The sequence below is a fragment of the Cavia porcellus genome, unplaced genomic scaffold (genome assembly GCF_034190915.1).
Source record: "Cavia porcellus strain 051 isolate PalLab524CR breed Dunkin Hartley unplaced genomic scaffold, mCavPor4.1 scaffold_2, whole genome shotgun sequence".
Classification (NCBI taxonomy): domain Eukaryota; kingdom Metazoa; phylum Chordata; class Mammalia; order Rodentia; family Caviidae; genus Cavia; species Cavia porcellus.
In genome coordinates, this window is record NW_026947485.1 from 67,023,817 (window position 1) to 67,039,685 (window position 15,869).

General features: G+C 38.8%; 1 protein-coding gene across 8 annotated transcripts; it reads right to left on the minus strand.

The window, feature by feature from the left end:
• Positions 1 to 2,508: 2,508 nt before the first annotated feature.
• Steap1 (STEAP family member 1) lies at positions 2,509 to 11,681 on the minus strand. 8 transcript variants are annotated; one of them, XM_063243155.1, is made up of 7 exons: positions 10,564 to 11,408; positions 8,058 to 8,151; positions 5,744 to 6,256; positions 4,893 to 5,057; positions 4,712 to 4,727; positions 3,862 to 3,925; positions 2,686 to 2,869 (listed from the first exon to the last, which is right to left on the minus strand). In XM_063243155.1, the coding sequence occupies exons 1-6, from the start codon at positions 10,725 to 10,727 to the stop codon at positions 3,897 to 3,899; spliced, it is 981 nt and encodes a 326-aa protein (XP_063099225.1). In that variant the 5' UTR covers positions 10,728 to 11,408; the 3' UTR covers positions 2,686 to 2,869; positions 3,862 to 3,896. The 8 variants fall into 8 exon arrangements, with proteins under 8 accessions (XP_013013937.1, XP_023423103.1, XP_013013935.1 ...); XM_013158483.3 differs by lacking the exons at positions 3,862 to 3,925; positions 4,712 to 4,727 and adding an exon at positions 11,550 to 11,681 and having other exon boundaries at positions 2,509 to 2,869; positions 10,564 to 10,701; XM_023567335.2 differs by lacking the exons at positions 3,862 to 3,925; positions 4,712 to 4,727 and adding an exon at positions 11,419 to 11,510 and having other exon boundaries at positions 2,509 to 2,869; positions 10,564 to 10,701.
• Positions 11,682 to 15,869: the final 4,188 nt, after the last annotated feature.

Here is a 15,869-nt window from a genome sequence, read left to right on the forward strand (position 1 = left end):
CTGTCTAAAGTTTTCAGTAACTTCTGCACTCCCTGATGGACAAAGTTCAGACATAGTTTCATGTTATGCAATGACTTTTTTTTTTTTACTTAATCTGGTATTTCTTCCACAAACTGTTCCAGCTGCCAGTCTGAACTAGATTTCTTAATACATTATCTCATACCTACCCTCCCATTTTCACCAAAAGACTCTTACTTATGCTTTAAAACCCAGCTCAAGGAACTTTTCTTTTTTACTGCTTGACACCTTCTTATCTTTATCCTTCTGAGCAGAGCGAGTCATTCTGTCAGTAGAGATACTGGTAGACTCAGAATCCACTGCTCTATTAAACGTTTTCTTCCCTATGAGACTGGGAGTAGAGACCAGGTCGTCCCTATTTGGTGTGTTTTCGTCTGCCACTGGTGTGGTATACAGGAGGTGCTTTTAAATATTGGTTGAGTAAAAAGAAATCCACGCTTAATCCAAATTATTCATTATTATAAAGAAAATTTTTATTGTTTTGTTTTGCTTATACCAGTACTAATCCATGACTTGAAAAAATTTAAAATAGCTGTCGATTTCAAAGAGTGAGTTTTAACTGATCTGTGTACAAATCAAATTCAGATGTTTTGTGCCTTCCCTCTAAGGCCCTCATAGAATCTCTTTCTCCTATCACTGGAGTTTCCCAAAGGCATATAATATGTTTCAGAATAGGCCTGTTATTCCTTGTTATCATGGCTAACAGAGAGAGGGCTTCAATACCCAAGCTGCAGCTCAGCCGTTTTCCCTAAAAGTTTCAGTGAGGATTCATTTTTAGTTGGAGCTCTGCTTCTGAGTTGCAGCTTCTATGATGTTTCATACCAGAAAGTTTGGGACTTGATTTCTCCCTCCCAGCACTAGAGCTGCTGGCATTTTGCTGGGCAGGTGAGAGTGCAGGCCCTGGATTGCTGTACTTGGAGCTGGCTGATTATGGTGTGATGTGTCAAGTGGTCTCACAGAGCCTTTTGTTGAATCTGCTTAGCAATTGTGGGACCTTGGTTCCTTTTCTCTTATGATGATTTCTCAAAGCCATGTTTCCGTCTCTGCCATCTCCAATTGTCCTGCTCTCAACTGTGTTCGTTATCTGAAGACATGTCTCTGTACATCTAAACTCCAGGAGTGCATGGCTCAGATTTATATCTGATGCCTTCACCATCCCATGTAATAACACATTGTCATCCTTTATAGTAGACAAGAAAATAAACTAGACTCTATTCTATGCTTGTGTTAATTGTTTTTCTAATTTATACCACTAGATATTGCTCTTTTGTTTTAATAATAGTAAATGGTCTACCTCTATAAAAGATAAGGCTTGTGATTACTTTTGCTAATTATGGAAAAAACCCCCAAAGTGAAAAGTTGGGTTAGCAAGTTATGACAGTTGTATGCTTTGTTCTTTTGGGAACTGGTTAATGGTATGCTTTTGCCATGTGTTCATTGAGCTTATGTAACTCAGGTGGAGATTATTAAATTTATCTTTTATTTCTGGCTGACTTTGTTTTGTCTGGATATATATCTGTTGTTACTGTGTTGATTTACTTGTGTAGACAAAGTCTGCGTTTTTGAAATATGAGTCCCAGTGAATAAAAACTGATTATGTCAGAATCTCTAACAACAATCATTCTGTGTATCTTGCTCACTTTCCTCATTGCTGAGATGAAATACCTTATACCCATAGCTCAGAGGAGGAGAGGTTTATTTGGGCTCAGGGTTTTTGGAGGATTCAGTCCAGAGGCAACTAGCTCCAAGGCAGGAAATATACAGTGCAAGGGTCTCGCGGAAGAAAGTTGCTCATGTCATTGCTGCCAGGAAACAGAAGGGAGAAAACAGGAAGTGGGATAGATCCTTTCAGGCCCCAAGTGATTCACCTCTTCTGACCGGATCCCAAATTCTTATAGCATGTTTAAAGTACCGATTCACTAGTGGATTAACCCTGAGGGTTATAAATCACTCCTGTGATTTAATCATCTTCTAAAAGTTCTATATGAGGTTTTAGGAGGGACATTTTAGATCCAAAGCATAACACTGTATCTCATATATATGCAGTTATGTATTATATATATAATTATATATTAGTCAAAATTAAAAAAAATATTTGATATAGAATTGCTACTACCCTGATTTGATCATTATACATTTTATGCTTGTATTATCACACTATACCCTATAAATATGTACAATTAAAGTACTACTAATTTATCATTACAAAAACATTTTAAGGTGAATTGAAAACCAATAAGCATGAACACAGAATACACTTTGTGTTTTAGATTTAGATTTTTTTCATAGCTATGATGTCTGTGCAATGGATTGGTACTTCAAGGCCCTTTATTATTTATAAGATCATTCAATCTGACAAATCAGATGTTTTGCTTAGATTTACCAAAATTAGAAAATATGCCAAATATCAGTAATCTCTTCTGGCTTTGAATCAAATCTGCAAGGAAATATACAAATTTCAAATGTATTACACATAAATGAAGAGATACATTAAGGTTCTCAAATAGTCATTTATTAACAAATACAAATTTGAAATGTTAGTGGTAAAATATATCAATATTGAACAAAGATGTGCATAAAAAGTACAGCAATTCTATAACTGGGAGGACATCTCAACTTTGTTAGTTTTGGTGACATCTTCCCAACCACGTCTAATCATCAGTATCCTCTTCCTCAAGCATGGCAAGAACAGTATGGCTTTCCATATCAGGACAATTATTGGAAGGAAAACAGCTATCATAAACGTTGGAGGTGTATACCACACATACTGTTTTGCATCAATCCATTTATTCCAGGCAAAAATCAGTGCATGCATTGTACCCAGTAGGAGGGAAACAATTCCGAGTTTGCTCTGCAAAAGAAAAGCAGTGTCATCTTAGTTAGATTTGGATCTGTTCTGTTGCTTGGGAATCTTTTCATTCCTCTAGGATTCTTTCCCTAACACAATTCTCAACAATGTCCATTCATATCTTTCCTCTCTTACCATTTTGCCCCTGGGTGTTCTTGTCTACAGGCTAAAATGAGAAAATTCATAACCTTCTTTTAGTCTCAGGTGATCAACAGCCCTATTTTTCTTCTCTCTGCCATTTTGTTGATTTCTTTTATGACATTTATTGGGTGCTTTGCCTCCTGTGTAAGTGCCTTAATTCTGTCTACCAACAGACATCTAAAATCAGAAACTGCATCTTACTCATCACACAATTTCTACAAAACTAGCACAACGATTTGCTGCATGTATTAGGTGCTCACTAAGAATTGATAGATTGACCAAAGCTCACTGCAAAGGTCAGTTTGACTTCAGTGATCTTTATCAATTGTGACAGCAAGGAATGTGATTCCTACTGATTTTGGTAAATGAATAGTGAAGTGACTGAGCTTGGACTGTATTTTTAAGAAGTCAAACATTCTGCTAAAATGGAAAAATACTGGAAATTATTTCAGTGCTTGAACAAAATAGAAATCTACTAATGTGAAGAAAATTTCAACTTGAGTTGCAATACTTTGGCATCACAGAGAAAAGTTGCTTACAAATAGTTGTTCACCTATGTAATTTTATGGCATTTTGACAAAAGCTTTTCCAGTTAACTTCTGGCTTCCATTCATTTTACTCCAAATAATCACTGGCCTGCCAGAATCAATCTAACTCACACTTATTCCACTGTACTCTTAGGCCCCAATGAATACTATTAAATAGCTAACTTTATGTTTTCAGATATAAATCTCCAAGGCAAACTGTAGTGTAACCATCTGTTTTACTGTAAATGAAAAATTTCTAGGTGGGTAACTGAAAAATATATGTGATTGTTTGAGATTAATTTCACTAAATATGCATAGTATACTTACTCTGAGCTAGCTATTGTACATATGGTAGGATGGACTCAGCCATCAAGATGCAGTGCTTGAATCCCTAATTAAATAAAAGAAAGTGGTATTCAGCCTATGTGTGACAGGCAAGGTTATGTGAGGTGAAATGATTTCATGAAAAACACAGACCACCAGTGGCTATCAGGCCAAACATGAAAAGTTATAAAATATTTTGCATGGAGAATGTAGTACCATCTTTAAGCCACATTTGAATTATTCAGATGGAGAGACATGTTGTAGCCTAAGCAGATGCCATGGGAAAGTGTCTGTTGGAAACACGTATGAACATGTACAAAGGATAGCAGGGTGTTTGATGCTATGGAAATCTTTGAAGATGTCCACCCATAAAAGTTAAGTCTATGTAATTTAAAAATATTTTGGCAGTGCTGTAATGGAGTTAAATTTAGCCCTCTGGATGTTGTCAGACATGGATACCCTTCTGAATTCTAGTACACTATACTTTTTAAGTGTAATCTCCCACTAAGACATAAATTCCAGTACATTTGGGAGAGTTTTGGATTCCAGGAATATTTAGAAATAAGTAAACTATCTAAAATGTAATCTGGAAAACACAGTTTCAAAATTAGCTACTAGAATACCTTTGTTCGATAAAACTTATTTTAAGGAGAGACTTTTTCCTACATCTTCAAAACTATGTAACTTAAATGGGGTGACTAAATCTGGGGATAAGTATAACAGTATTTTTATTTTGGGGGAACTAGTAAAAGATGGATATTCTTAAAGTATCACATTTATACTTATTAGCCAGGCAATGGATTATCTAACAAGTTTCAGTGTTAAAATACTTTTAGTAATGTCTTTTATTTACCTCTGCAAAATGCATCCTATTTAGAAGCAATAGGGAAAAGAAGAAAATATTAATCAGAACAAGTGTGGAATACTACTGGAAACATTTGTTTTTTATGGTATAAAGTCAATGTACTTTATATTAGAAGCACAGTAAGATTTGCCTCTCTGGGGGACTAAAGTTACTTGTATGTATCATTTACCTGAATACAGTGAAACTCTCTCCATGTCAAAGAATCACTGATAGATGGAATTGATGTCACAGCCAACAGAGCCAGTATTGCAAGTCCCACAATTCCCAGAGACACATAAATCTCCATTCTCCAAACATCATGCTCAATCCAAGCATCTTCTTTATTTTGCTGGACCTACCAGAAGATAAAAGAGGAAAGAACAAATACAAACCACATATGAATCCCCTTCATTTTTTTTTTTTTTGGCACCAGGGATCAAACCCATGACCTAGCAGTTGCCCTGCAGGTGCTTATGCCACTGAGCTAAATCCCTGGCTTATGAATCCCCTTCTATAGCCCCTTATTCTACTATGGAGGTCTTGATAACAAAGATCTGCACAAATTTAGGTTCCTTTTTCTGCATTCCTCTCAGAAAAACGACAGAGGACCTATCACTCTTTTTCCCTGAATGAAAAATTTATGTAATTTTATGGTTTGCTTGGACAGAATTGTAAATTATATGTAACATGAAAAGAAGTAGAAGACAAGAATGATCAGTATTAAAAAGTAATTTCATGAGGGTAGAAGAAGATAGAATGGGGCCATCTTCTTGTCCATGAACAAATTACATTTTTATGCCTTTAAAGTTGTACTTTATTTTCCCTTTAGAATATATTCCTCAATGTCACTCTGTACAATGAAGCCCCAGTGAAGGTACAATAAATTATTTTTAAAATGCAGATTACTTTCTCAACAGGATTTTTTTTTCCAAGAGGGCTTTAATATGGGTTTGGAGTGCTAACATTACAACAAGAAAGGACTAATATTTTAAGTGATTTAGGCTTTTTAGTTCGATAATATTGACAACATCATCAATTTACCTGTTGGTATGCCCAGTTTAGCAACTTGTATCTGTAGGACCGTCTCATTGGATAAGAGAGACTATAAATTGCGTGTAGTACAGCAAAAAAGAAACTGAGAAGCCCAAACTGCTTTCTTGTTAACATCCACTTATCTAACCAAGGTGGAAATTTCTTATATTTGGTTCCATTATGAAGCTGTACAACTGCTGCTATCACACCCGGCAAATAAACCAGCGCCAAGAGAGTGATGGAAACCATTGGCAAGACTTTGTTGATGACGAGGATTGGAATTTTATAAAAATATTGTTGATGCAAAGTTACTAAAGGGTGAATTATTTCCCTTAAGAGAGTGTAAAGAAAAGTCAGAGATGACACAATGGCAGCTATTTTAATGGGCAAGCGCCACTGCACAAAGAGTTCCTGTCTCTCCTGAAGTTCCAAGGGACAATCAAATTCATTAATGTGGGTGGTCTGTGGTGAATGCAGAAGCACAGGTCTTTTCAGCATGCTGGTCTCTCCCATGTCCTTAGTCTAGAAAGGAAAGGAAAGAAAAAAAAACATCGTAAAAAGAAATGAAACAATGAAATTTCTCTTTCATCTAATTTATCATTGCTCAATCATTGTGCTTTGCCGTGGACAAGGGCATTCTGAATCTTGCTTTTGGATACTGGTTAGGTGAAGACTGTACAGTTTATGTAGCACTGACCAAAGGTGCACTTAGCTATTCTGAATGTCTCCATTAATTTCTGTTATTTATTCGTCTTTAAGACAAAAGAAATAATTTCTGCAGATATCTCCATCAGAGCTAGGCCATTTTTGTCTATTTTGAGATGAGAAAAAAAAAAAAAAATGGAATATGGAACTGGGAAGCCAGGATTGGCAAGTAAAGTTTTAAACAGTCTACTAATTTTTGGTCAAAATAATAAAATTGGCAAACTGTGATAGCTGTGTTCGCTTTATCATATTTTGTACAAAGCACTGAAGAGTGAATTCTTCACGAGTTCAAATACAAAGGGTTAGGAATAATTAACATTTGATAAAATATGCAACTTCTGTTATGTAGTCTTGTATTTTAATTTTATAGTTCTAAAATAACTCATTTGTCTAAGTAGACAAAATTCAGAAGGTATAAAAGGCTACAACTAGCTAACTTCCACAGAGATAACCTATTTCCTGAGAAAGTTATACTTTTTTTTTGCCAGTTCCATTTCTAGGTGGCCAACAATTTCAAAGAAGGCTGTATTGAATAAGCTATCATTTCCCCAAATGAGTGATACATGGAAAATAAAAGGGCTCAAAATTTACTTCTCACTTAGCATGCTATTCCTTATCTTTGTAACTCTGTATGTGAAGCCAGAACATTTTTATGCTTGAAATGATGGTAGTGATTATCATGTTCATCTCATTTTATGCATAGCAGTTTTAATTCACACAGTTCTCTAAAATCTTCAGTGTTTAAAAATGACCTCTCTCGATATTTGAGTTTTACTTGGTGTAATAACTCACTGTTACAGCCAATGCTTTCTCTAACTGTTTCATCTAGAAAGGATACAGCTTCTGTCACTTCTCTACTTTAATATAATCTGAGTATGATTGACTGAGATCAATTTCCTGTTAAGAGTCAACAAGTATGGAACTGCAAAGTAGGATAGTTAAATTGAAAATTGAAAATGATTTTGTTTATGTAGACAATTTCTTTGGGTAGGTGTGTGCTTATAATTTCTTAATTACTTTTCCTTTTAAAGTAATTAAAATAATTTCTGTCAAGTCTGCCCTTAAAGTAACTTAGAAAGGTAAGGGTTTGGAACCAAAAATTTCTGCTACTTTTTCAGTTAAATAATGTGGTAAGAAGCAATGAAACTCATTGCTGACCAAAAATGAGACAAGTGATTCTTACCTAAAAATGAATTTAATTGGTTAAACAGTGAACCATCTGTCCATTGGTGATTTTTTGGTAAGCTGCCACAGTGCCTGCGTATAAAGCTATTGAGATATGGACACTGATGACTTTTTTTTTCTTTTTAAACTTAGAACCACAGAGCACTAGAAGATCATCTGGTCCAATTCTCCCACTTTGTAAAAAAGGAAAAAACAAAACAAAACGAAAAAACACCGCCCCCAGGCTTTATAGAGATTTATTTAAGGTTATCCAGCTAAGTCTTTGACAAACAAAGCACTATTTCTCACATACACACCATTCTGCCTTTTAGCGTGGTATCAGTTATACAAATTTGAGGGCAAAAATCAGCAGACAGCTTGAAAATTACTTTTATACTAGGAGACACAGAGTAATGTTAATAGATTTCTAATTATTAAGCATATTTTATTGTACCAAATAGTCATCATCTTCTAGGCTTTTGGGCTTCATTTGCCAAAGTTCTTCTTGGTTTTCCATTAATTTTATGAAATAGTATGGTGTCGGCCACCTAGAAAAATAAAAATAATCACTTCTTTATGTACATGCTATTTATAATTAGATCTGTAAGGATTCATTGGATAATATAATATATTCACTTAAAAACTAGAGAGATGAAGTATAATTCAGATAGCGACTAGTTTACACATTTAAAGTGTCTCAGATCAGCATAACTCAAGCCAGCAGCAAATGCTTTTCTTTGCCCAACTAAGTGTGTACTATTTGTGTGTGAGAAACACAAAGGATCAGACTTACATTTTGCTTCAGGAAGATTTAATTCCAGGTTTTTGTTTAGAGACAAAGAGAATTAGATGTGCATCTTCTGAGAGGCATAGTGATGTCAAGGGAGGTTAGAAGCAGCTGATAAGGAATTATGCTTCAGGAAGTTGTGTGTTTAATAAGACTTTGGAGGCTGACTGGAGTCTGAAAGAGTCATCAATTTATTTTATGAGGGAGCATTTCTGTTCCAGATAATGAACAGAATAGACAATATCAGTAGGATGAACCCTGACAATAGCATGAAGGACTAAACTGCTGCATTTTCAGAGTGCCACATTCCTATCTGAGCAATGGGTGTCTTCATTGGTAAGTACATGTCCAGTGAGGTGTTGATTGTTCTCAATCACTGACATGTTAGTTTGCTAAACTTTTTAACAGATAAAGGAATCTTTTCCTTAATGATGTTCACAGGGTCTAATGTGGTATAACAATTTTTTTAGGAACAAGAAATATATGATTTTATAATATTATTTACAGTACTTATTAGGACAACTCTGCGATTTGTGAAATTCAGTGAGGAAAACAGATTAGAATGACGTAAAACATTTCAAGTGTTTTTGAATTTTGGGTAAGTGGCAGTACTTTTTTTTTTTTTTTTTTTTTTTTTTTTTTTTTAGTAAATTGTTGTTTCTGGGAATAGTTTAAAATACTTAAACCATTCTCCAAGTTTTAAGGCATGGATCTTCACAAGGAATATCAAGGAGCCACCTTTACAAAATGCCAACACTTTTTCTGTTAAGGTGCTCCTGAACATTTTTGGTATTTATATCTGGAATATTATCTATTATGGAATTTCAGTACATTCATGATGATGATGATGATTCAGGCTGAAAACTTCCAATCTATAAATCTATAATGCTTTGGTTTGTTCACATTCTTTCCCCATTTTTATTCTGACTTTGTTTGCAGAAATGCCCCTCTTCCATCCAGCACAGTTTCAGGAAGTTGCCAATTACAGCAAACTCCAGGCAGCTAGATTTGCCTGTTTCCAGATAACTGTGATTGGCTTAGGGTTGACACACAGCCCTAGCTGATTAATGACAGTCTGTCTTTGATGCTCATATCTAGAACTGGAATAGAAGGAAAATGCCTTTAATCTGTTATTGGAATAGCATGAAAAGTATCAGTTTTTCAAAGCTAACACAGAGTAGCTGTACAAGAAATGGAGAAATCCAGAGGAACACTGGCAGATACTTTGAGTATTTAGAAACCCTGTTACCAGATTCTGAATTTTTCAGTTACACATTCAATACAGTCGTTTTGGTCAATTAACTTGAATTGGGTTTTGGAAGAATTCTAGGCAGAGCACACGCCAATTATGTAGTATTTGTAGATCCAATTCTATACAGACATTAAAGCAGAGAACTGAGATGTCAGGTCTGCTCTAGAGGAGCTTGCATTCAGCCCTCAACTGGCACTGTTCTGTGTCATCTGCTGATTTCACTAACATAAATAGAATAGTTTGGGACAGGAGGGGAGAGAACATCATCTGTAATCAAACACTGGGAACAATTCACTATACTTAGCAAATGTTCTATTTCTGTGAGTTTCAGTATGGCAAAGGAGTTAACCTATAAATCTATATTTATTCACTATTAATCTGTTAACTATACCGTATACAATGACGTCAAATGGTGGGAATACAAAATTCAATAAGATGAAGCCTCTGCTGTCAAAAACCTTGACGTTTAGAAGGCAAACACTTCAGCAAGTGGCTGCGTGGGGAGGTGATGGATCCGAAAGGGAGTTGGAGTTTTATAGTCAGGCATGGGAAAGGAAGCAGAAAAACAGGCCGAGCGTTCTTGTGTATGCTAGTCCTGGGGCATCTACAAGCTGGCAGCGTCTGCAGACGGAGGGCAGCAGCGTGCCTCCAGGGAGGTCTTCAGAGTCAGCAGGCTGGCGAGGGACACACAGCCACAGTCTGGGGGAAGCAGACCACACTTAGGAGGAATACCAGGCCCCGGCCAGCAGCACTGAGGGACACTGTTGTCCATGGGGCCACAATCAACTTGTTTGCCCAGAAACCACGAAAATAAAACAGCCATCACATTCAGTATTTTGGTTTCCATCAGACGGTAACCAAAATATATAACAAGTTACAAGGTAAAATGCTTTCTCAAAACACACAAACGAATCAACAAACCTGACAGCACACTGCACAACGTTGTCACAAACTCCAGAATTCCATCCAATGTGCTCTCTCTCCCCATGAAAAAACGAGAATATTTCCGATGTGACTGTGATGCTTTGCTGTACCAGGACAGCAGGCCTGGTGTTCCTGCTAAATATTGACACAAGCCAACTCATTCATGTTTATGGCTAGGGTTTATAACACGAAGAAACTAAAGACAGGGCCGCACCAAGGCTCGTGCTGTTTCCAGCCCACTACACTTTCAAGTGCACGCTCGCCCGCCGCTGTCCACAGTTTGCTACGTGAAGGGCGACAGCTCCCTTCACCATGCCTTTTTTTTTTTTTTTTTAAGGGCATCACTTTCCCCCTGTGCTCTAGCATTGATGCTAAATGAATGACCTTTTTATGTTACATGCAGGATATGAAAGGAAACTTTTTTTTTTTACATACAAAGAACACAAACATTTGGAAGGGTTCATAAATCCTATGTCTACAAATCCCTTGCAGTGGATTTCTGCCTAGACTACTTCGGGGAGAGCTGGAAACCTGCCCAGATCTCAGAGGAGCAGGGCCTATGTGCCAAGGACATTAAGAGAACATTGCCTTTCTGCAGACCGAGCCGCGCTATTCCAAGTGGTAGGGGCCCCTCATTCATCAGCACGATGCGCAAACACGCGCTGCCTGGCGAGCCGGGAAATCCGCAGGAGCGCGCACTTCCATCACCACCTGCCCGGCCCGTGCCAGACTCCGCCCGGCGATCCGGGCGCGGGAGGCGGGGGGCGCCGTGGCCCAGGAACCGCACGCGCCCGCCCCCGCGCCGCCACCCCCACTCCCTACAGGGACCCGCGCGGCCCGCGGAGCACTCACCCGCTCCCAGTGGACCCGACCGCCTCGCCGAGCGCCGGCTGGCCGGCAGCGGAGCCGCTGCCCCGCGCGGCCCCGAGACCCCGCTCCCTGTGTCCCGCCACCGCCGCGCCCCCTTCCGGCCGGGCCCGCACCTGCAGCCCTCCCGGCGGGTCGTCCCGGCGTGCCCAGCCCCTGCTCCAGCGCGGGTACCGACGTGCCCGCGGCCACGCTGCACGCCCGCAGTCCTGGAGATCGTTCGCCCGTGCACGCGAGCTCGTGGCGAGCCTGCCAGCGCCTCTGCGACCTGCCTGCTGTGGTCAGGCGAGGAATCCGAGTCTCAGTTTCCGAGAGTGGTTTGGAGCTCGAATTGTTCAACGGTTGCACTCCAGACCTCACAGAGTGTGCTCCCCGCTGAGCGAGCCAGCCCCACGCGCACTTCTTTCCTGCTCCCCGGCGAGGCAGGCGGCTTCCCGTGTTTTAGCCCGAGCTGGGATCCCAAGGCCTCGGCCGAGCTACTCTTAGTGCTGCAGTTTCCAGAGCACCAGGTTGGATCCCGGCTTGGGGTGGTGTCCAGGCTGCATTGCAACATCTGGGGATTTAGTGGACCACATTTCCAGAACCGCCCGATGAGAACGCACAAAGGAAAATAAATACTCAGCTGCGTTTTCCGTAATCGCCCCTGACTCACAGCTCGTTTGCGGGTTTAGTCCTGCTTGTGTCATTTTGTAATCTTTAACTTCCTTGGGTGCCGGGAAAGCCTTTAGAAGCTCAGGTTACCGTAGACTGACACCTTGTGGCCAAAATAGAATATCACACTGACTTCTAGTGAACTTAGAAAATTCGACCAAAATTTTAGAAAAAAAACTCTATGCTTACAGCATGGACTACAAAGAAAGAAGGCAAATTGTTAAGTCTGCTTAAACATTCTTGAATTTCTAAAATGCCCATGAATCTTAAGTAGTTACATAGAGCATTATGCTTTCATTCTCCCAGGTTCGGTAGGACTAAAACAACACCATCTTTTTTCCTATTTTCCACATGAAGAGGACAAAGAAGTTATTATAGCAATATAAATTGGCTAATTTTAGCAAGCTTTGCCTAAAATTACCTTTCCTCTTCTAAGTAAATCTTTTAAAATCAAACCAAAATTTTTATAACTGGATTTTAGAAATTTTAGTTGTGTATACTTCTTGTGAAAGTCCTTTTCCAAATATTTTACTGTGGTGAGTAAATATAGCATGCTCCAAAGCAAACTGATTGAAAACATGAGGTTGCTTTTTACTTGGTAGAAAGTATAAAAGCAACACTGTATTAGATGGAGAAAAATACAGTACTAAAGAACTTTTGCTTCATTGTCAGGAGTTAATATGAGAGACACTATAATTTTTGCATACAAGTGACTTGGGATTATACATATTTTTTGGTGGGGGGAGGACCCAGCCGTGTAGTTCAGGCTGGCCTTGAACTCATGGCTATCCTTCTGCCCCAGTTTCCAGAGTACTTGGGATTATAGTCATGCATTACCACACCTGGCATAATATTATATATAACAATATATAATGTAATATAATGTGTGTGTGTGTGTGTGTGTGTGATACTGAAGCATCACAAAATACTCTGAGTCATACTTTTCAAAATCAGTCTGGCTTGTGGAAAATAAAGTTATGCTAATGTAAATGTTGAAAAGCAGACTACTGATTTCACTATGACTCATAAAAACTAGAGGATTTAAAATGAGGAATTCAAGTGTTAGTTATAAGCAAATTTAGATCGTTGAGAATATTTTGTAAGAAACTTAAATTACATCATATCAACAAAACTTTTCTTCAGTGGCATTTGCAGTCAAATACTAAATTACTTGTAGTGACTGCATCTTAGCGTGTCGTGGAGAAAACGGGATTGCTTGGAATCTGTGGGCACCTTTAGCTGACCAATAACCACCCCACTACCACCACCTGATCGGGCACCATTTTAGAAGTAAATAGAGTGCTCTTGTTATGAAAGATCAGAGAGGTCAAACTGTTAAAAATAATTACAGTTAGCAGAGGGAGTGTGGGCAGAGGGTGGATTTTATCACACTTTATGCATGTATTGAAATGTCACACTGAACCCACTAATATACATGAGATTGCTTATTACTTTGTAGGTATTATAAATGCAACACTATATTAGACAGAGAAAAATACAGTACTAAAGAACTTTTGCTCCATTGTCAGGAGTTAATATGATACACAACACAATTGTAATTTTGCATAATATGTGGCAGTAAAAATTAAATAAATAAAAATAATGACAGTGAACAATAGGCAGTACATTGTAAGTGGATGGCATGAACTATATTTGGGTTGCCTCTTTGGAATTTAAAGTAACTACTAAGGAAATAGTAGGTCAGACATTTGACATATTTCCAAGTCTACCACCTCCTGTGTAAAAGTGGTCTTTTACTAAATTTTAAGGAGAAATATTTTGCTAAAATGGTTAAAAACGTTTCTGATTCTGCTGAAACAAAACCTTTTATTCCTTGTTTACCAGCACAGTCAATGGTAAACATCTGTCCAAGGTAGGTTTTAAGAATAAATCCCCTGAGACCATGTTAAGTGAAACAAAGCAGAGAAACTCAAAGTAATAATTAAGAGCAAAATAAAGATAGTTTTTTTTTTTTCTGGTACCAGGAATCAAACTCATGACCTTGCACTTGGCAAGCAGGCACTTATGCCACTGAACTAAATCCCTGCCCCAAAAGACGGATAATAAGGAATAGGGAGATAGAACTTTTGCAAATAGGAAGATGGCTAAGAGGAGGAGGGAGGCAGGGAGGAGGAGGACGGGGAAGGGAGGAAAACAGAACTGAAATGTGTTATGTACGTGCACCACCTCCTCATGAAGAACGAGATCATTATGTACTGCTAATGTGTGCTGATAAAGGTTGAACACAAAAAGAGTATGCACTTCATTCTGAAGCTTACAGATGTTTCTCTGCCCAAATACTCTAATGACGCTAAAAATTCTGTGACAACGACGAGAATTCCCAAGTCCGTTTATCTATCTCTTCTCTTGACCAGTAATCACCCCTCATGATCTACTCTGCTGTAACTGGTACTCGCTGATCTTACTGCCCTGCGTCTCCAAGTGCACTATCCTTGGCAACGTGTTTGAAGCTGAGGCAGAGGCACACCCAGTCCTGCAGGACAAGGAATGGGTACACGTCCAGGGAAAACTTTCTTCTAAGAATTGAGGCAGATGTTGCATAATCAGCATTCATTATTACTGTGGAACAAGGTAACACGTTTTGGCAAACACCAAGGAATGAAGTTTTCACCTTCACTTCTAATTCTCAACTTGACTTCTAATTTCTGTGTTCATACCAAGCTCCTGTGACTTTGATTCCTTCCTTCATTTGGCTAAATATTGTAGGGAGTGACCGAAGGGAGATTGATCACATGAATGGGGGCCAGCTGGAGAACAAAGAGCTCCTGGGTGCACCACGTGAACAAGCTGCTTCAGTCCAGAAAACACCAAACCCCAAGACGATTCAAGCAGTGGGTTGCTGGGCAAAGGGGTGTCACGTGACATTAAGTTGCTAAATGTGTAAATAAAAATTAGTGGTTAAGCAGTTTCTTTCCTCCTCTGGAGAGGGGTCTCCACCTGACCTCGGCTTTCACCTCTTTTTATTTTCCCACCCTCTTGCAGTTGTTACCCCCAGGAACATCAAGAACCATACTGGTCATGGCAAAATATCTTTCTTATTCAGAAGGGTAAGGATTCTGGGATAAACTTGTGACCTAGCAGTTCTATTAGTTAACTTTCTTGTTGCTGGTAGAAAACATTGAACGCCTGCAACTTAATGAAGGAGAGGTTCTGTTTGGCTCCCAGTTTCAGAGGGTTCAGTCTGAGGTTGGCTGGCTCCAAGGCAGAGATGGTTATGAAGGGCGTGGTGCAACAAAACCGCTTAGTTCATGGTGGAAGCAGAGCAGGGGAATAATGCCAGAGAGGAGAGGCCACAGTCAGATACAAGACCCCAAATCACACCTCTGTGCCCACCCAGACACACAAGTGCAGAAGTGAGCTCCATGAATCCTGCGGGGGGCTCACAGACCAATCGGTTGACAATACAATTTAACTCCTATATCTGCTCAGCCTTATATTAAAGAAAAACTGAAGCAACTTGTTATATGCCCTGAGCATGAACATCCTCATGGAGAGGTTTTTTCAATCTTCCTAAAGGCCCTTCCAGGTATCTATGGGCACAACGAACTGTCAGTGGGGACCCTGCTCAATTCCAAAAGGTCTCATTGCTCCCATAAATCTGGCCTTTTTAATTATAAAGAAATAGCTGCCATAACTAAAAACTACTGGTAAGGACTCATATTAATATTCAGAAGACAAATCTATATTTGCTTTTTCTTATGTTTGATGAATTACTCATAACAGTCATCTTTCAGGATTCATTTTGTTTTAGGTAGCTCCTATCC